At 39.4% G+C, this 23,048-nt stretch overlaps 1 protein-coding gene across 2 annotated transcripts in view; it reads left to right on the forward strand.

Moving 5' to 3' along the window:
• MAPRE2 (microtubule associated protein RP/EB family member 2) overlaps positions 1–16,380 on the forward strand; it is a 124,120-nt gene extending 107,740 nt beyond the window's left edge. For both annotated transcript variants that reach the window (XM_075213490.1, XM_075213489.1), the window contains exons 5-7: positions 8,670–8,806; positions 9,375–9,533; positions 14,028–16,380. In XM_075213490.1, coding sequence (XP_075069591.1) covers positions 8,670–8,806; positions 9,375–9,533; positions 14,028–14,102 — 371 coding nt within the window. In that variant the 3' untranslated portion in view covers positions 14,103–16,380. The remainder of the gene's footprint in view (positions 1–8,669; positions 8,807–9,374; positions 9,534–14,027) is intronic.
• Positions 16,381–23,048: the final 6,668 nt, after the last annotated feature.

Raw genomic sequence — 23,048 nt, forward strand, 5'->3', positions numbered from 1 at the left:
AGGGCCCACAGCTCGCTGGTTCCGCCTCTGAATGCAGTAATATATCATGGAAACAAGTTTATAAATGAAGTAGTGATTCCAGTGAAAGGTAAATACAATTTTAACCACAGACCACAACAGAAGATTGCAAGTGACCACGTTATGTAGAAAAATAGCAGCTGTTTTGACTGTAAGGGGAAATCTCCCTGTTGACATACACTCCATGGACCTGAGTCATTAAGGAGAGTAAGGCAGAAAATGGAGTAAGTTTTCTCCTTGACAAACCATGTTACAATGCTAGGGGTGCAAATTAGTTTATTATTTTGCATATAAGGAAATTTAAAGTTGATCTAGGATATGCTCTATCCCAACAATAAATCTGCCTTCACATTTTAGATTTACCCCCTCCCCCCTTCAATGCAACATGGTTTTGCCAAGGTGCAAAGTTACACTTTTTTTTTTTTTTTTTGTTTCGTTTAGCACTTTTTAATGACTCAGGCCCCATATCTACAGATTTACCCAGTCCTGTATTGCTGGCTGCCTGAGTATTAGAGGTTGTATTGTCTCTTACTGGTTTCCCTCTTTTTGTACATTTAGCGTAATGAATGCATGTTTTTTCCTTTATAGTTCTAAAACAGCCACACAATTGGTGATTTTGAATAATCAGTAGATTAAAGGGAAAAAAAAGACATCACCAGAAATGCAGGCTCCTATTGATGGCCACTGATCATTCTTAATATATGAATTATCTCTGATAATTGAATGACACTTTCCAGCCATTTGTCCAGGTGTCTGAATGACCAGAGCTGTCACATATGACTGACCACGGTCAGTGCCCTGTCCTGACACCATCATTGCCATATGTGTGAATAACATGAAACATTAATATGACCCTGTATTGTTATGAGTATTTCAGATAGGTATGTATAGTTGTACCGGCGGTTCTTAACCTACTGGTCCTATGTCTTTTAGGAAGGGTTGCCATTGTCCATTTTTTTTTATTATTATTTATTTATTTATTTTAAAAAGGGATAAGACTAACCTGTTATAAATAATAATATAAAAACATAACAAATATATTGTGCATTTCTTATGTGTTCTTTTAATTTGGTTAATGAGACTCAAAATTTTGAAAGGGAACTGTTACCATAGCAATTCTGTCTCTTTGCTTGTTAATAGAATTAAATTAACATATGTAATTCCTGTAATAATATCATTAGTATGTCAGATTCCAATACCAATTACACGGATCACTGTCATCCTTGGAAGTCTCTGAATCTCTGCAGTCAATTGTTCTACTTAAGTTACATCCATCATTCTTACTATTGGCTATGGACTTATCTATCTTTGTCTGTGACATACACATTTGTATATATTGCCATTATGGAGTCCTGATTTAAACGTAATCTTATATACTCTGTGAGGTGTTGTGACTTGTTGTGCTGTCTGGCAATTTGTGACAAAAGTTTGTAGTGCTATGTGCACGTCTGTGTGTATAGTAGGGATGTGCACCGGCCACTTTTGGTGTTTCGTGTTTTGTGTTTTGGATTCGGATTTGCTTGAGGTTTTGGGTTTGGATTTGTTTCGCAAAACACCTGACGAAAGGTTTTGGTTCGGATTTAAGGTTTTGGATTCGGATTTATTTTGAAAAAAACATAAAAAGTGTTAAAATCAAGTTTTTGGGTTTATTTTCACTCCTACGCTTCTATTCACCTCAATAACATTTAATAACAATCATTTCCACTAATTCCCAGTCTATTCTGCAGAATCAGTGAACTTTGTAATATTGCAGTACCAATGGACTTATACTGCAGGATTGTTTTTGGATATTTTTTTTTTATTTCTTTTTTTTATAATTATTTATTTTTTATTTTTTTTATAACTTTTTTTAAAAATTTCCGTGCTGTGTCCTTCTAAGGGCATTGTTATTTCCCCAGCACAGCACAGCACAGCACGAGATATAGCAGGACAGAGGACCACCTAACACAACCTCCCTCTACCCTGATCAATGCCCGAGTGAAGATGGCAGCGGCTAGCGGGGAATTTATAGGATCCGAGTATCGCGAGATCCGACAGCGGGATTATGACTCAGAGCCTCGGTTTCAGTTTTGCAATTGGCGGGAATACCCGAATCTGTCTCGGATCCGGCTCGGATCGGCAACATTCGGGTGGGCTGTGGGCAGCACAGTGGCGTAGTGGTTAGCACGTCTGCCTCACAGCACTGGGGTCATGAGTTCGATTCCCGACCATGGCCTTATCTGTGTGGAGTTTGTATGTTCTCCCTGTGTTTGCGTGGGTTTCCTCCGGGTGCTCCGGTTTCCTCCCACACTCCAAAAAATATACTGGTAGGTTAATTGGCTGCAATCAAAAAAAAAAAAAAAAAAAAAAAAAAATTGACCCTAGTCTCTCCCTCTCTGTCTGTATGTGTGTGAGTGTGTGTCTATAGTAGGAAAATTTAGACTGTAAGCTCCAATGGGGCAGGGACTGATGTGAATGAGTTCTCTGTACAGCGCTGCGGAATTAGTGGCGCTATATAAATAAATGATGATGATGATGATGATGATGGGCTCGGATTTCAGATATCCGAGCCCGCTCATCTCTAGTGTATAGTACACAAGCATATATTTTAACCACAGGCGTGTACACAGGGAGCCTGTGTCATTAAGGAGAGCAAAACAAAAAAAAGGAGTAACTTTGCACTTTGGCAAAACCATGTTGCATTGAAGGGAGAGGAAATTTAAAATATGGGGACAGATTTACAGTTGGGATAGGGCATGTCCTAGATCAACTTTTAAATCTCAGTGTAAAAATAAAGTTATCAAGTATTTGTGTGCTGGATGACAAGAAAGCCTGTATTTTCTTTATGTGCAAAATAATAAACTAATTTACACCCCTTGCATTGTAACATGGTTTGTCCGGGATCAAATTAACTCCTTTTTTGCCTTGCTCTCATTAATGACTGAGGCCCAAGGTGTGCTGTGTATGCCCAGGCACACCCTATGTTGGAGGTAGTCTGCGACGGAGACTCTCCATGCTGAAATACTTGTTGGTGTCAGTGAGTGGTTCACTAGTCTGTGTCTCGCAAGACATAGCGTCATCGTATTCCTTATCTTCCACCCTAATTATCTATCCTCTGGAGAAACTGAGGACGGATCACTGCAGTGAGTTGTTCTTGTTAGATGCTTTAAAAATTACATTTTCCTGGTGGCACTTCTATTTCACATAATATGAAGTGGGGGCACTACTGTCTGGCATCATCATCCGCTATTTATATAGTATGCAGAGCTGTACAGAGAACTCACTCACATCAGTCCCTGCCCCATTGGAGCTTACAGTAGAAATTCCCCAACATACACACACCAAGGGACACTATGGTCAATTTGATAGTAGCCAATTAACCTACTAATATGTTTTTGGGGTGTGGGAGGAAACCGGAGCACCTGGAGGAAACCCACACAAACATAGGGAGAACATACAAACTTCACACAGATAAAGCGGTGGTGGGGAATTGAGCTCATGACCCCAGTGCTGTAAGGCATAAGTGCTAACCACTAAGCCCAGCCTCGGACTGGCCTGCCGGCCAGCCGGACTATACACCGGTAGGCCCGGCCGTGGTTAAGCCCCGCCCCCTTTTGATGCAATGTGATAAACTGTCTGCCTGTCAGCTATCGTACGGAACGTATAGGACATGGAGACTGATCCTGATTAGTGTTTAGGTTTAAAGATTCCCTAGACTAGGGAATCTTTAAACCTAATTACTAATCAAGATCAGTCTCCATGCCCTATACGTTCCGTAGGATAGCTGACAGGCAGACTGTTAATGTTATTCAGACTGTTTATCACATTGCATCAAGAGACTATGCAAATTAAGGAACCACAGTAGTTTGTTTTGAGTTCAGCCACTATTGAGAAGCAACCTCTCCGTTCCTTATGTGTTTCAATAGCAGCTAACAAGCAGATCGCTAACCTTATCTAGTCTGCTAATTATGTTGACTTAAGAGGTTTCAGGTTTTTAGAGTTAATTATCAGTGGGAGTTAATCCCCCGTGCCTTACATAAATCAGCAGCCGACAATGATAGCTGACAGGCAGATCCTCAGTGTCTTTTAGACTGCATATCACACTGAGCTAATAGGCTATAGACGTAATACAGTATTGCATTCTCAAGTTGGCCACAATTAAGAATTAACCCCTCTGTGCCTATAACAATAGCTGACAAGCAGAGTGCCAGCGTTACTTAGACTGGTAATCAGAGCCGTAACTAGGGTGGTGCGGGCGGTGCCGTCGCCCCGGGCGCAAACCCAAGAGGGCGCAGCAGCCGTCCGCTACCATCCCCTTCCCGCCGGCATAGTGAAAAAAAAAAATTACAGCAGTGTTAATAAAGATTTTAAAAAAATAAAAAAAGTCACCTGACCTCCCGGCGCCTCCCGGCAGTCTCCTCGCTCCCACTGTATGTCGGGCGTGACGTCATCACGCCCGACGTAATTTTCAGTGAGGATTCAGCGAGGAGCACTGCTGGGGCAAATAGGAGCAGCAGCAGCGCAATACAGGAGAAAGAAGAACAGAAGAGATAAAGGCGATGGAAAGGTAAGTGAAAATGTATTTATATTATGTGTGTGGACAGTCTATGTATTTGTAGTGTGTGTGGGCAAGCTATGTATTTGTAGTGTGTGGTTAAGCATTGTAAAGTACAAAAAAGAGCTTGTACTTTTGGGTGGAATGGTTTATGGTTCTCTCCTGTTCACTTTAGGAGTGTCTACTGTGTGCTGTTTCACAGATCCTGAAAAAAGTCACAATGCCCCATTGTAAGCTGCTGCTAGCAGCAAAAGGGGCACCATGGTCCTGCTATCCCTCTAATGGCTTCAGTTTCTTCATCTATGCTAGCCATCCTGCTAGATTTAAATCCTGGGCGTAACAAGCTGCATTTGATTTTGAGTGCCGACTGTGCTGAAAGGATGCTTTATATTTTGCTGCTATGTTCTGTAGTGGGATTGAAAAGTGAGGGAGGGTCTGCCTCTGGGTGTTGCTTTGGCTACTGCTCTCTGCATTAAGGTGTGTTCTGTTTTTGGGTGCAATATTTATATTTGGGAAGGGTTCTGCTTCAGGGTGCAAAGCTGTATAATTCGGGGTGATTTATAAAATGTATCTAATAATTTGTAATTATTTGAGTATTAAGTGCATAAAATATTACAATACCTATCACTATATATTTTTTGCATACATATCAGAATTCTTTCAGTACATTTCTAGCCACACCCACACATTAGGTTGGCCACACCCACTTGTCATATGCCACTCCCACTTAGATGGGGGGCGCCGGTGCCCTGTCTCGCCCAGGGCACTAAAATGTCTAGTTACGGCACTGCTGGTAATTATACTAAACTAACAGACTGCAAACGGAGACACCTCTATATCACATTACAAAACGAATTACTACTGAGAGTTAATCTCTATATGCTGTGTATGTCTGAATAAATAACTGATAAGCGGATTATTAGTATTATCTAAAACCGCCAAGGATATCAAATTAATAAGCCATAAAAGGAGAAATATACAATTAGCCTCTCCGTGCTTTATATGTTTAAATAAAATCAGACAGGCATATAAACAATGCCAATTGGACCAAGAGTCATATTGTACTAATAGGTTAAAAAGCAAGGGATTAATTTCCTTGAAATAAAAGTGGATAGATATCTCATCACTATAGACTAGGTTGCATATTATAATACATCTGATATGATATAGAGGATGGGTAGCTCCTTATTTTGATATGTAAAATCATTTAGTGGACGGGTTATCATTATATACTATACAATGAATATCCACTGTCCTATATAAAGTATAATAGATTTTGGACAGGATCACAGAGCTATTGCAGTTGAACTGCAATTTTAATTAACTTTATATGTTTTTAGATTTTATTATTTCGCGAGCCTTTCGGAATTAAGAGGAGTACACATGTTTTACATATCAATAGTGTCACATGTTAGCCGACCATGATCTAGTGGGACAATCCTGAGTTTTGGTGACTGTTCTGACCAATCTAAGGGGCAGGTCAACACTGTGTATTCTTTATACACACTGCGTTCTTTATATACTACACTAAGGTGCTAGCTGTCCTTCGTGGACTGACCACTCCCCCTTTAGTGTCTGGTCCCGCCTCTTTGACTGACCACACCCCCTCTGGTGGGCCCCTAGTGTTGCAGTCCCCCCCGGTGGGCCCTTCATGCCCCAGTCCGACACTGACTAAGCCACCGTGCTGCCCTTGCATAATATGAAGTGGGGGCACTACTGTGGGGCATAACATGATGTGGGAGCACTTCCAGACACTTTCCCGCTAGGTAGTGCTAAACACTCCCCTCTAGTGGTGAGTTGCGTGGCAGAGTATCCCACTTTAGATTTCCCTGGTTTTACACCATAATGAAATGTGCTGCACATGCCTATGACTTTAACTAGTTTCAAGTCCATCACTCTTTACCACTTATTTAAATGTCGGTAGATATGATCGTGGGGTTATTCTGGGTGAAGACAAAGTTGAGGAATTTGTATGTTTTGTCTCTTCATCCCACATGACTTACCCATAGGAGAAATACATTTGACTTTTTATATTTATTCACTGTTTTATCCCGTTAGGTTTATCCACACTCATGATTACACTGTAAAGGTCACATAAAGGGTTTGAACATAGTAAATTAAATTCTCTTGCTGTACTTACGGAAAATGAAAAAGATGGTACAGTATCCTCCCTCTCAAAAGGTACTCTGTGAGAGCCTGATGACTCATAGTGTCTGGAAAATGCAACTAGATTAAGGGATTGCTAAAAATAAGCACCTACTGCTTGAAAGGGAAAAATAGGTTTGGCACAGAGTCCTGCAGAGGGTCTCTGCTTTATCGTGAGAATAATATTCTGTACCATCTGAAATCTATAATACGGCTAGTAACCAGATCTGTAGCACTTAACCCTCTTGGTGCAAGTTCTCAAATGTAATAAGGAGTGAACCAATCTGCAGCATTTAACATTTTAGACACGGTGGCTTAGTGGTTAGCACTTATGCCTCACAGCACGGGGGTCATGAGTTCGATTCCCGACCATGGCCTTATCTGTGAGGAGTTTGTATGTTCTCCCTGTGTATGCGTGGGTTTCCTCCCACACTCCAAAAACATACTAGTAGGTTAATTGTCTGCTATCAAATTGACCGTAGTCTCTCTTTGTGTGTGTGTGTGTATGTTAGCGAATTTAGACTGTAAGCTCCAATGGGGCAGGGACTGATGTGAGTGAGTTCTCTGTACAGCGCTGTGGAATTAGTGGCACTATATAAATAGCTGATGAGGATGACATCTTCTAGTGTATAGTCAACAGATCTAAACCACTTAATCCTCTTGGTAGGGGTCATCTAATGTAAAGAGGGTAATAGATCTATATCACTTAAACTTCACTTTTTGACAATCCCTTTTTGTTAGAAGAATAGTAATCATATCTACATCAATTAGAGATGGTAACACACAGCGCTGATCTAAATCTCAAGCTGCCCCCTATATTAACACTCCGATCCACAACCGAGTTGAACTAAACACAAGATGTATAAATCTAAAACATAGTGCCATACCTATGTTTTATGCTTATACATCTTATAATAAGGATAGTCTCTAGGTCAACATTACTTAACCTCTTGGGTGATTTGCTATAATACTTTCTGTCGTAGAAAGAAAGTATTGTTCATGCAATGACAGTGTATAATGACATATGAATGACATATGAATGATTGTGTATTGTCTCCTATAAAACTGTAGATTGGGTGACTCTAAGTAAAGTGCAAATCTCTAGTAAATTATACGTGACCATAAATACTTGGAAAGTACAGTATAGAAATATTTATTTTTTCCTTCAAAATATGTTCTTTTGAGTTCTTTGGGAACAATGGGAACACATTAGTGTTAATAGAGAACGGCCATCAAGAGGTCAGTTGGAGACCCCGACCTTACCACACGTTTATCACTGAAGCATTGGAGGCTCCCGGAGCAACTCATACAGTTGTCAGAGAGCTGTGGTGTAACGGTTGAATGACTGCGGCTCGTGTCCAATCAGGTGCTGCCTTCACTACACACACACCATTTTTTAACGCATACAGGACTTCATTCAGTAAATTGACTCCTGTTCAGTACATGAAAGGGGACCACTCAGTTGAATAAAATTCTGCTGAGTACATTACTAGTGCATAAAACCGTGCTCTCCATGCAGCCTGTCTCCACTGAACTGGAGTTCTGTTCAATGTACCAAAAATGCACATCCCCACACAGGGACATCAGTCACCTAATAACAGTTTTAATAGGCACTGACCCCTCTGTGTAATGAGTCTAATTGTTTTACTTTTTGTTGTCAACTTTGAAGGCATTTGAATCAAGAAAACGGGTATGGCTTCTTATTTTAAATGCTCCATAGATAAGATTGTATTTTGTAATAACATCTATAAATGTGTATACTGACTGATACAAGTAATCCTATGTTGGGTAGAAATACACGAGAAGAATCATTTCCAGGTCTAGTTTAGTAACAAACTTCAAAACAGAAGAATGATTTCATGTGGTAGGAAAATACTATCTTTATGCCGCGTATGGAACTATATTAATTGCTGTTATGTTTTATGTTATGCATTGCTATAATATAGTGGATTCTTCTGTTTTTTTTCCCCAGGAGCTGCAAAGTCAAGTCCAATTGCAAAACCAGGCTCCACATCATCTCGTCCATCATCTGCAAAAAAAGCAGCACCCAGTTCTTCAGTAAAAAGTGATAAGGATTTGGAAACACAAGTTGTACATCTTAATGAGCAGGTAAGTCAGTCTTTATGGTCAGAATAGCAACAGGATCACCCTTTGGTAAATGAATAAATACAATCTGGTGTCTTTACTGGCTAATTCTGCCGAGTGCCTCATATGTGATTGCTCTTACACAAGCAAATGTAATTGTGACATCTCCTCATATGTAGTGGTGCTGAACAATGTTCTTCTCTTTAGTATTCACTGCTCTTCATTGTGTTCATGTCTCTCTCTAACTCTCGGCTCGTTTACATTCCTTCTCCATCTCGACTATCTCACTAACTCTCAGCTCTCTCTCGCGCTCTCTCTCGCTCGCTCTCTCATGGTCTCTCTTGATTGTCTCACCCTCTTAAAGAAAGACATCTGTTGACATCACAATGCATTGGATTGGTATTTGGACATCTTTTAGAACTAATGGTGATGCATGTGTTTGATTTATGTAATATACAGACCATCTATCCTTCTATTTCACAGTCACTAAGATATCTGGCCAGTGCTGGTGGACTGTTGTTTTGTAAATACTATTTGAATTGTCTTGAATGCAGAATTAAGTTGAACATTTTCATTGAACATTTACTGATAGGTACATTCATTAAAAATTGCCCTTGAAGGAGTGGAGAAGGAAAGGGACTTCTACTTTGGGAAGCTAAGGGAAATTGAGCTGCTCTGTCAGGAACATGGACAAGAAGGTGATGACCTTGTCCAGCGATTAATGGACGTCTTGTATGCTACAGATGAACAGGTAGGTTTCTGTGGTCCTGACAATTTCTTATTGTTCAAATTAATGGAGCGTCATGTCCCAAAATATTTTGGGGAAAAGGGATGATTACATAGGAATCCTCAGTTGTAATGGAATGTGTTCTAGTCCAGTGTTAAACTCTGTCCTCAGGACCCCTAACAGTGCATGTTTTCCATATCTCTTTTAGCACAGGTCTATTCATTACTGACTGACACATTGTAACAAATCCACAGGTGGTATAATTATTTCACTTGTCACCTGTAAAGCCTGCACTGTTAGGGCTTCCTGAGGACTGGCTTTCAGAAACACTGCTCTCGTCCATTGGCAATGTCCCCAAACAATTTATCCCTCCTTTTGGCACTTTTGGAGGCGTTTTTAATAATGATAAACTAGTAAATATTCAGTGAAGCTGACCACACATAGAGAAATTTTAACCTGTGATATATTTGATCAGATCCTACAATTATCAGAATGACTATAATCTTTCAAGGCCCTTTCAGCCACAGTGGAAAAAAAAAAAAATCTATAAGCAAAAAAGGAGTATAAATTTACATGAGCTGAAAAAAACACCTTTTGACTCACACAACATAAGCAGCATATTTTAAAGTATAAAAATGAAAACAAGCTATCCCCTGTGGAATGTGGTTGGAATGTAAGTTCCATCTAATGTCCAGAACCTATTCATTACTTTGATAAAAAATAATTGCTGGAAAATAGTCCTCTTCTGGCGGTGCGATTATTTCAACTACAACATCCTCCCAGCTATGAAAATATAAGCTCTCTTCTCATGTGTCATAATCCGCTAATGACCATGTACCTGTTTCATTCTACTTCCATACCTAAACTTTGTTCCAAGGATGAGATACTTTTGCTTTGATCCCAAAAGCTTATGTTTGATCTATAAATATAATAATGAGAGGAGATCCCACAATGAAGATTGTTATTCAGATGAATGCTTACAGATTACAGTTCATTATAGATACATTAGAACAATATAAATAGTACTTAATGGATAATACACCACATATAAATAAAATTAATTTCACTTTCTTTTTAATACATTTTTAGTTGAACACATGGACATAATTCTGCACAGAAAACATTCTTATTTTTTTAAATATTTGTCATATGAAAGGGTGCAGCCATATTGTTGACTGTTGTAACAACAGTGCTCCTGGAGGGACACCTAGCTGATCTCCAGGGACAGTTCTAGTCCGGTGCTCAGGGATATGTCATTGTACTAACCTTTTTACTAACACCATAGAGCTGCATTGTAGCGTTGATCCCAGGACAATGCCAGATTACCGTAATGTCCTCCTCTGACATGTGGCGATAAGTACCGCGATCCTTCCGAAGCATGCAATGCATGAGCTTTAGTGATGCCTTTTTGGTGTGATCACTTAAACTATTTACAGATAGATGTGAATGAGGCCAAGAATTGAATTCTGATGGTAAAATAATTATTGATCTGTGTAGGTCAGCGGTATTTCCTCACATGTCAGTGATCAAACATGTTGCCAAACTTTTTACTAAATGTAATTACAAATAATGAAAGAACAATGTGCTTGTTTACTTAATACATATGGTAAAAAGAAATTAGAACCTGCATATTCTTTTGACTATGTATCCTACATTGTCACCAAGTACACCGTTCCCTCTCCAAGATATAAAACGTTACACTGAAGTATACACATGTGTTTGTACAGAGAGCAGCAGGCTCTGTAATACGTCCTGCTGAGTAACCTCTTCTAGAGGCTGCAAGTGATGTACCCTGTGTAGTGTGCGCTATGCTAGAGGTAGATAGATGACCCCTTTTATATGTTGTACAATATTTCTCTATGTGATGCAAACGGCAAGTTCACAAAGTGAGAAAGCTTCTTAAGAGTAACTGGCCACCATTACATTCTCATACTTTTTGCACAATGTTTATTTAGATTTTTACAAGGCCCTCATTGTAACTGGAAATAAAGTATGTTTATGGGGATAGAATACTGTAATACTCAGCATGAACTTTAAGCAGAGGTGGAAATGGGCTGGTATACGGTGGTGGTATGCCATACCGCCACTTCTCCTTCTGCCTTCATTGTAAAACTATTATATTACATTCACTTACATTCCCATTACAATTTCCATACCGCCACTTCTCCTACTGCCTGCATTGTAACACTATGACTTTCCATTCACTTATGTTCTCATTACATTTTCCATACTGCCACTTTGACCTCTGCTTTAAAGTATAGCCATGTAGAAAGAGGCTCTGTGCTGCATGTAAGAGAATGGCATTAGGGATGATTCTTTCCACCCTCCAGACTGGAGCTATATTGGAAGCAGGCAGTACCACCTTACATGTGAAACACTGCTACATTCCCCAATCCTTGATATGTAGGAAAACCCTCGGATCCTTGACATAAATAAAGTTTGTTGCTTTGGGATAAATTATACTGCACGTAAATTCACATAATGAAGAAATAAAACAAACCACACATTGATCTTTACAGTGATATTGACATTTATTTTGTAAAATTGCTTAAGATTTATCTTCAAAAGAGGACCTTCCACAAGTGTGGAAACCACAATCCAGTCACATCATTTATTTTCTATACCTTTTATGCAGCAATGTAAATGTTAAGTAAACTAAATCTGATTTACACCAGTACTACAAATAAGCCAATATGACTTTTCAGTTTATTACTTTGTAATTTCCATACCTGGTCCAGGTACTGCATTACCACTTGTGGCCACTAGATGTCGCTAGTTGCTTTAAGTCTATTTTATAGACTGAAAAATACAACGGCTGTGCATTTTAAAGGTATAACCATGGGACGCCCTTCCAAATATGCTATCATCTACTATATTTAGCTTCCCTACTGCTATTGACTATCAGATTTCTGCATTAACTTTTAGCTGGTGGATCAATAACTGTTACAGAATTGAAGATATCATTAACTCTAAGTGAGGAGATCATTTTTTTGATCACATTAAACACCCAGCTCCCGATCCTGATATATCCTATATCGTACATCATCAGTGGAAAATATCCATTTTAGTGGCTTGGTATCTTTTCTATACTGGTCATTTATTTATTGTTTCCCCAACAATCCATGATCAAGGGTATAATAAACACTAGTGTTTTAGACGGCATTGATATTCTAGTGTTACGTTTAATCTCACTTTCCCATTTATTTATCCCAGGGTAACTAACCTCTGTTTGGTTACATACAGATGGATGTTCTAAGCTGTATAACAGGCTGCACTTCACTCACAGGATGGTGCAATGAGTGTTGCCTGAGTCTGTAATAAGTCCTCGATCCCCATGTTAGATGTGTTGTGCATGCTGCCAGGTGATGGATAGTGAACATTGGTTATCCTGCAGAGTCCTGATCCTGTGTTCAGTCAGGTTGATCAGATGCTCTTAGCGGATTTTTCTGACAAAACATATTTGGATATAAAGATCAACAAGAGGAAATGCAGATTATTCAAGATACATTCAGGGTTAAAATAAAATCTATACTTTCTGTATTTTTGCTATGTATTTTTAATGTGTAAGATCTCTTATCCCTGTTAGGAATGTTATACATGGTTTGGACCATCAGTTACGTCACATACCAATATATAAGGTGTTGGGTTTTTCCCAGAACTGATTTCTGTTATAATGTATATTTCCTCTTGGTAATGTGAATAGCTAGGCTATTTTACTTGAATATTCAATGTGCAGTATGAAATGCATTAAATGCAATATTGTAAACAGTCAGCTGCATTAACACCATAGTATTTAAGGCACAGGGAATATTTTGGCATACACACTGTACATGCATGTAGGGGGAGATTGTTGTTAAATGAACTCTATATTCTTTTAAACATACCACTCCTTGGTGGTTGTAAACCATACTTTGCCAACTTTAAAAATCTAAGTCAAGTGCAGGGGGCGTGGGGATGCAAATCACATCATTATTTGCCCCGCCCTTCAGTGAAACGGATCCCGCTGACCTCCTAGTGAAGTGGGCAGGATCCGAGAGAGAGGCCTGCTCTCTCGGGGGTCCGGGACAACTACCTGGAATTTGTGAGTCTGGGACATTCCGGGAAAGTATGTTCCAAGCTGGTAAGTGATGGCATTTTACGATAGAGGTTCTAGCCTGGCAAAGCGGTTGTTGAATATGGCGTTTACTTACTAACCTTTTAAGGACCATTTACCTCCACTTTCTGCTCCCTCGCACTTTCATACAGTTCCCTCCGAAGACTGGGAAATTATTTTGCAAAAAAAAAACTTTAGTACAGTGCTGTGTACAATGTCATATGCCATATTAGTCATGTCCTGTAAAGCCCAAACACATCTGTCTTCTGGTATCCTGTTATCTCGTACTGCCGATATATACAATAAGAGCACACTCCAAATCAGTGTATCTCCAGAATTAGTTTAACACCATTAATCTATGTAGTATCTGTGCACTTGTTTGTCCAATATGTAGTTCTAACGGTCATTGTGTTATTCCAATCCAGGAGGGCCACACAGACCAACATGATGGCAACGAGCATGACCACGTGCAGGAGGATCCACAGCAGGACGAGTACTGACCCTTCCCTTCCACCCACCTCACTGTTTTCATTTCACGTGGAACTTTCTTTCAGGAGAGCAATGAGTGGCCAGTCACTCTCAGCACACCCTTACCATGTAATGTACTATAGTGAGCGCCAGCAAACCACTGCATTCTGTACCAGTTACTTTCCCAAGGAGTGTTTACAGAAGTTGTGTCCTTGCCCCAGCAAATCGGAGATGGCGTGGGGCTACTTGGCAGCAACTTGTGCCACTTGACTGTTTCAGATTGTTTTCAAATCTTTTCCCATATTTTTTTATTTATTTGTAATTGAGCTATCTCCTTGTTTTCCAAACTGCTTGCTTCTACTTGTAATATCTTACAATATTTATATATCCATGTCATAGGCAACATCACTACCGCGAATGTAAAAGTGCTAAGTAAAAAACAAAACGTACACACGTCCCATGTAAACGTATCAGTTAAACAGAAACATGGCTGGAAAGCAGAAGTGTTGACATGTTTTGGGGGTAACTTTATTTTATTCCGTATTGTACCCAATATATGAAGATTAAGTCACTTGTCTAGCATGCATATAGCAGAGATCTAAGACCTGTGTGCTACCAGAATGGAGAATTCTATATAAATCGTGTGCACATGTTGGTGATCTCAGTATTCCTTTACAGTAGAGAGGATGGAGGACCCTTCATGGCTCTTTAAAGGTAAAGTAATCGCTTTCTAGGTCTTCCAAAGCATCAGGATTGTTCTGTCCTGTGCAAGGAAAATCCTACATATATACATGTATATTGTACACCCCTAAAATATACAACACTTCCCAGTACAGACAACGGCTATTTTTCTTTTTTTAATTATTTGGACAAAATTATATTAATATTTTTCTATGTGTTTTTTTATTGTTTTTTTTATTTTGTTATTGTTTGAGTAATAAGCAACCAAACACATTTAGGTTAAAGGTAGGAAAATGTTTTGTCAAGCTGCACTTTCATCTTGTGGAAAGTTATATTCCAAGGTGGATCTTTTTCACACAGGTACAAAGAAAATAACATTGACAGCTACTCAGCAATCACCTGGATTTTGCCCATTTCATCATTGCAAAGAGATCAGACTGACCATACTAAACACACACACTACACATACTAAACACAATATGGCAACTATGACAGAAAAAAGGCTATTACAGCACGATTACACCCCTAGAAAGGCATATTCTCACTTAATTGGCATGTGCCAAAGCATACAGTATAATGCAGTAATACAATATTTATATCAATGGCAATATCATAACATGGCCTATGCTTCTAAAGCAATAGTAATGCACTACAGTTATCTGAATGCAGTATTAATGGACTAGCATACAATAATGTATTCGTTCCCATGCATATACTACCTCTAATATCTATCAAATGTTTGACTGGCGTATCAAAGGCATTGGTGGCTACCCACATGGCCGTCATAATGACAGTGTGTGTTTCTACATCCTTTAAAGTGCACCTGTTTTCTGCACACAGTTGCGGCAGCCATTTTGTCAGGTAAAGCAATAGTCACTTAGAACAATCAATGGCACTGAATAGCCTGTATTTTCATACATCCCACAAATTGGCTGCCTTCAAAGTGTGTAGGGACACTATAATTTGCAAGCGATGTGAAGGTTATGCCAAGATTCCAAAGTAGTCAAGTGGAGATGGACAAATTTGTTGTGTTTGGAAAATTGGCTTAGGAACTGACAATTAAGTGAGACGGTCTTCTATGGATTGTACTGCTGTATATTTAATGTTTTAGCTATGTTTTTGATATACTTTTATTTCAGTATTTCCTTCTGTTATGGCTTTTATTTTACTGGATAGCACATCATAAAAAGGTATATATGAAATGTAAACTGAAAGGAATGTAAACATATGTATTGTTAAATATAAATAGACAGGTAATGAAGTCCTGATTAGATGGAAAGAGTCTTATTCAGCTGTATCACACTCATTTTACCATACACACAACTTGTCGCATGATAGAGTAGGTTTTTTTGTCTATGAATATGTGAATAACTTGCGTTTTATCTTTTTACATATTTAATAAAAAAAAGTATATGTAATGAAAAAAATGCCAATTTTACCAACTATTCAACTTGGGGGCAAATTGTAACTGTTGTCTGTCTGTTATTAAACCACCAGATTCATTTAAGATGCAATTTGTCTATAAAAAAACTGAGCTGAAAATCTGATCGGATAAGGGAGAAATGATCCCAAGGCATCCATATAAGAGAGCATATGAATAATAAAACACAAACCAGTTATGACCATTCAGATTGGTTTCCTTGGATCAGTGGTTTATTGACCTGTTTCCTCACCATGTATACATACTTGAATACACAAAAAAGGAATGGCTCACTGTGGTCACCCAATCGTGTTTCTGTCATACCAGTACAGAAAAAAAGTATGATCATAATACAGTTCTGTTGCACTCTATACAGGCATAAGAAACTACACCTACCCAATAGCACACGAACACTTGATATGTTCATAATACAATTCTATAACGTTCTACACAGACATGAGACATAACACATGACCAGTCATCACATGACCACTAGACATGAGGATAATACAATTCTATACTAACACGCTATACAGATATAAGACATAACACATTGCCAATCACAACAGGACCACTAAACATGATCATAATACAATTCTATAATACTCTATCTATGTGGAGTCTGTGTTCTCCACATGTCTATGTGCATGCTTCTTCCTGCTATCCAAAACAAACTGGCAGGTACATCCTCTGTACTGCACTGCATAGTATGTTGACGTTATAAATAAAGTGTAATAATAACATCACCACTGGACATGATCATGCTACAAATCTGTTGAATGTTAAATATATTTGAACCAAGCAAATGTTTGTTATTAATGTTCTTAAGGGCATGGCATGTCCACTTGTGTGATTGTGTAAATTAGGAAAGGGCTACATCTGATATGGTCATAGTTATAACGTAAGGAAAGAAATTGAGGTAAGCAGAATTAAGAGATGTATAGTGGAAGGAGCACAGGGTACTGATCAGAACATTTTGTCAATTGGTGCAAGAAGGTTTTTCGTGTCGAATCCATTTCTATGTGACAAAGTTCATGTTTCCAACTTGCTAAATGGGTTGTAACATGAAAAATAAAACACTTAGGGGTATATTTATTAAACTGCGGTTTTGAAAAAGTGGAGATGTTGCCTATAGCAACCAATCAGATTCTAGCTGTCATTTTGTAGCATGTACTAAATAAATGACAGCTATAATCTGGTTGCTATAGGCAACACCTCCCCTTTTTCAAACCTGCAGTTTAGTAAGTATACCCCTTAGTATGTTTTTCCTTTTTAATAGATCCCTGCTTACTTCCATGCTCTGCCTGTCGGTGATCATATTAGCATATTGACTCTCCAGAACCACCTATTGAGGTGGGTCTATGTAGAACTGTCGGTCACACTCTGATGCCTATTCAGAGTACTTTACTTTACCCTACATTCTATATGTGCCTATACTAATAATCAGTAAGCTGGCTCCTTCCATAGCTTACCACATATGCATTAATTTAGGAAGTTTTACTAGTGAGCATCAGAAATTTTCCAGCATACTCAGCTTGGTCAGAAGAGTTTGAGTTAAATGGAAGAGTATTGCCTCTACATCTGGGTACACCAAGTTTCTTATGCAAATGGTTGTTGCATTTGGAGGGGAGATCAGCATTGGCAATGTATAATTTATAAAAACCTGTGCAATATAATAATGGAATACCCCAGACAGCTATTTTACAGATATCTATAGCTCAAATGTATTGGAGGCTGAATTTGGCAACCCCACATTTACTGTGTTTGGTAAAGGTATTATGGTAAGCAATAGCCCTCTACCAAGAGTCTTATTTCAAGGTTGTATAGAGAAAGTTTTTCATAATACAGTAGTACAAAGCTGCAGGAAAGTGTGAATGACATTATAATATAATCATTAGAACATTTCCACTGGGAACGTTTTTTATGTATTCAAAAGAACCCAACTGCCACAGTTTGAGTTGTCCTGGTGAAGATGAATGTTTTATTGAATCTTCAAGGGAAAAAAAGTTAAAACAACTGCTGCAGAGTACAAAGATAAACGTGACATCTTAAGAAACATACAACTGGAAATCTTGTGTATAGATATGTCCATTGCAAAGATGCAGCTGCCATCAACACAGAAAATGGCACCAGGCCTATGGAGCAGGTAAAGGTACTTTTCTTAAAAGACGTATATTAAGGAAAAGTGTGAGACAACACTGGACACAACTCTAAAGGGTGTGGTTGAATCTTACTGTACTGAACTTGTGTGTTCACACCACTGACACCGTTCTCCCAATGCAAGGGGAGTAAGATGCACTCAACTCAAAATACTCCCATAAGTTATGTGCTGTGCAACCAAGTTTATACAAGGCAATGTTTTTATGCCACAAATGGATTTATGTCCAACTCTAAATCAGGCCCTTGATGCACAATTACTTTGTATTGGCTGAATGTAACATGGAAAAATTAAAACAGACTTATTCTATTACCAGTGAAGTGTAGCCCCGCGTGGTGTTTCCTTGTGTTGCTGTGGTAAGGATCTTTGTTCAGAGAGCAAAGATTTTTTTCATTACGGTAATTGCTGGTAATGCACGCATAAACATAGCTGTGAGGTTACTATTCAACCTGACAGATAATTGAATTGGCTCCTAAGGGGCATATTCAATTAAGCCGGCTCTTTGCGGCTGCGCATATAAAGTGTCAATATGGTACCGCAACATCGCAGATTATCCTTAGCAACCCTATGGGGCGGGGGGCGAAGGGAAATCTGCAATGTTGCGGTAATGCAAAGTGCCTTCAGGTCCATTCTGGAGACATGTCGCACTTAATTACATATGCGTTTTAAAGTCATATGTGCAAATATGTGGGCATAATGTTAGTAGTTTGTAAGACTTCCTTTGGCAGAAAGTGCAGCATCCAAATGTTTCTTGTAGCTGATCTTTCTGTTTTTGTTATTTTTTCTCCCCCTTTTCCTTGTAGAACTCTTCTAGCTGAGAAATACTATCTTACATGCACTGCAAGTTTGAGATATGTAAACAGATTTTCAATAATACTCATGTTCGGGGAATGTGATGGTTGATTTTAAGGCATGTTTTGGATTATTTCCTTGTTGAAATATCAAACTGATTTTCAGCTTTAGTTTCTTTACTCACTCTGGGGGGTTAGGTATGTTATAACGACTACCACAAACCTGATAACACTTACCCCGACAAGGATTACCCAGCTGTCTGTAATCCTATACAGTCAGGGCCATCTTAACAACATTATGGGCCCCTGGGCAGAGCCCTGCCTCTGGGGCCCCCTTGCCTGTGGGGCCCCCGGGCACCTGCCCATCGTGCCCAATGGAAAAGATGGCCCTGTATATAGTTGTAATCCCGAATGTCTGTTAAAGTGATTTGCAAGAGTTCCAATCAGATAACATGCCGGCAGCTGTAAATGACGTCACTTTTAAAGGCCACCGTATTATTTCTGGTCTTAAAGGTATAATTTAAGGAGGCGCCGGCTCTACAATGTGTTTTGGTAAGGGTCTTAAATTATAGAGGCGGCGCCTCCTTAAATTATCCCTTTAAGGCCAGAAATAATATTGTCGCCTTTAAAAGTGACATCATTTACAGGTGCCGACATGTTATGTGATCGGAATTCTTGGAAATCACTTTAATAAACATTTGCAAGGGTGTACAACCTTGTCGGGATAAGTGTTATCGGGTTTTGATGGTCTGTGTAATGACTACCACCGCACTCTGGGACATCAATGACCTTCTAGGACTTGTTGATATTTGGTTTAAGCCATTCTTTCAAATTTCATGTGCTGCTGGCTGCCAAACGACAACAAAACATAATAGATCCTTAATGGTTGGCAAGATGTTCATGTGATTTTTTTTTTGTTTTGGTTTCTTAAGTGTTTCACCAGTGTCTGTTCAAATGTACCTTTTGTGGTTGTGGTTAGAACATAACTATTTTCTTACATATTAAAATTAATTTCAGTTTATACCTCTCCGTCGCAGTTTTACCTCACCCTTCCCCCTCCCCACCGCAAAAAAAAAGACTGACGCCCTGGATGCAGCCTAGTCAACCTATTGGATAATAACTGCCTGCCTATAGTTTAAGTATTAATAAAAACATAAATGAAAACCATCAGGTGAAACCACCACTTCATTGTTCAATTTGTACAACAAATCACTTACTTACAGTATTCTAGTGTGATCTAGCACCTAACTCCTAGCACATATAAATATTTTAACATGTAGACTTGGTCAAATATGAATAATTCCTCTGTGACGTTAGCTTACCTGGGTCTGGTAGGTTTACTCAGTTTAATTGTAGTTCACAATTGACAACTCAACCATGACCCGGTACAAAATATTCATCGAATGACTTTATATGGCATCTTTGAAAATGTATAGACAGCCGTCTGTGTCCAACTTCCATCAAGGACATTCAGGCTATCTGGCTATATTGTAAGCAATGGGTAAATATTTGCATCCGTGTTACGGCCATGGAGATATTTTGTGAATGACAGAGTATTGTTAGGAACCCCTCCAGCCAGCACAACACAACCCGGAGTCTGCTCTGCCAGTCAGGTGTTCACTGGAGCCCCTAGTGGTGGGGACAGACTTGGCCGCAGACTAGCAGAGGGTTGTGAAGTGCGTACCGACTAGGGAGAACCCAGGAAAGCGGAGTGAAGTCCAGGCAAGGGTCGAGGGCCGGCAGCAGACAGGGAAACCAATACACAATCCGGGGTCAAGGGTCACAGGCACGATAGCTAGGTCCAGATACAGGCAAGTAGGTCAGGGTCACAAGATACACAGGCAGGGTCCAAATCAGGGCAAGGGGTCATACACAGGTAATCAGTCCAACAGGTTTTCACCAATACAAGGCAGGAGCAGGAGCAAGTTAAGCTAACAGGCAAACTGGATGCTATAACCGGCAGGGAGGCTAAGCCCTCCCTGCCTTATATACAGACTTTGGCCAATCAGGGCTTAGCCCTGCAATACATCACAACCCATGCCCCTGACATTAATTAGCCCGCAGGCTATCCTAGCGCATGTGCCCGGCTGGCTCACTTGCCGGGGCGCACCGCTTGTCACACTCGGCGTCCGGAAGTGACGCCCCGGTCGTCATGGAGACGGCCGGGACGTTCACTAGAACCAGGAAGTGAGTTGCGGCGGTGCCCGAGGCCGCCGCGGCCCCTGACAAGTATGATGAGTATTGTGTTCAGTGAAGACCTAAAGTGAGGGAGTTATGTGGACTTTGGGGCCTGATTATACAATGACCAGGAAAGTCAGAACCTTATAGATCCTCCGTAGTCACCAGGTAGTGGTTTATCTGAATGTAGTTGCTAATTCAGTTATGACGATTTTAAAGAGGTTAGTAGTAAGAAAATAGGCACATACAATGGTTTGCTATTTTGCCATGATATCAAACATGGAAAATTTCTCTCTATAAAGGGCTCACAGTCACGTCTAATCATTTCTGTACCATTCACAGAAACCACTACACAAAGCCTGCTGTTTGTACTTCATGAGGTATTTTTAAAACATTGTTTTGTTTACACATCAAGTAGCAGGTTACCTATATTTTACATGATATTTCCATGTAATTGTTTTTAAATTAAAGCTTTATTTACAATATATTTGTATATATGACTTCAGTGCTTCATTGTAAACAATGTTACAGGTTCTTTCCAGTAGATGTCAGGATGTTTTCTACCGAATCCAATATAAAATACTTTTACTATCCTACAAGGCCATCAACAATGCTGCACCAACATACATCTCCTTTCTTCTCTCAAAATATCTCCCAACTCGGCAACTCCGTTCTGCACAAGATCTGCGTCTCTCATCCACCCTCATTACATCCTCCCGTTCCCGTTTACAGGACTTTTTTTGGGCTGCACCCACTCTATGGTATTCTCTCCCTCGCACAATAAGACTTTCCTCTAGTCTACAAACTTTCAAGCGTTCTCTGAAAACCCACCATCTTCAGACAAGCTTATAATATTCCTCAACCACCCTCTTAACCTCACTACATTACCCTATTACCATCTGTTACACAATTTCACACAAGACAACTACCCCTGACCAACATTGTTGTGTGACAGGATCATTTAGCTTATGAGTCACTTTTACCTTTGCAGTCTGGCTGGAGCGAAATGCAAAATGTAGACTTAACCTCATGTATCAAACTCCCATTGTCCCATAGATTGTAAGCTTGCAAGCAGGGCCTTCTCACCTCTTTTGTCTGTTTTACCCAGTTTGTTTATTAGTTTATTATGTTTGTCCCCAATTGTAAAGCGCAACGGAATATGTTGGCGCTATATAAATAATGATGTGAAGGATCTACTTGTGGCTGGTTCTCAGACAGGTGACATACAACACATGGTGCTTCTTGGCACAATCTGTTAGTATGGTGGCGTATATGATGTGGGGTTTCATTTGCAGCCCATATGAGGTAGCATATATGTAGCTCAGCTGCGTTCTGTTGTAGAGTTGAGTGATGAGGTTCTACAGCAACATTATAGGAATTCCAGTGTTCACGGAGCCTTCATAATTCATTGTGTTGTCCACAGACTTGTATGTTGTCTCTATGCCAGGGAAACGGCTAACAAGTACTTGTTAATGGCCAAAAAGGTTACATTCCTTGGTGTTAAAATAATTTGGGAGTTTTCCGTTTTGGTTAAAGGTGTTAAACTACATTTTCATATATAATGAGTGATGGATGTTAATTTTAACATGATTTCATATAACATTTAGATAAAAAAAATTAACTTACCTTAGATTGTGAGATGTTATATCAGCAGACACAGCAGTAAACAATATGTGCTTGTAAATGTATGTATGTGTATAATATACAGCTCAGACTCTGTTTGACTGTTCTATACTAAGCAGTGGCTTTT

The sequence above is a fragment of the Mixophyes fleayi genome, chromosome 5, assembly GCF_038048845.1.
Source record: "Mixophyes fleayi isolate aMixFle1 chromosome 5, aMixFle1.hap1, whole genome shotgun sequence".
Taxonomy (NCBI): domain Eukaryota; kingdom Metazoa; phylum Chordata; class Amphibia; order Anura; family Limnodynastidae; genus Mixophyes; species Mixophyes fleayi.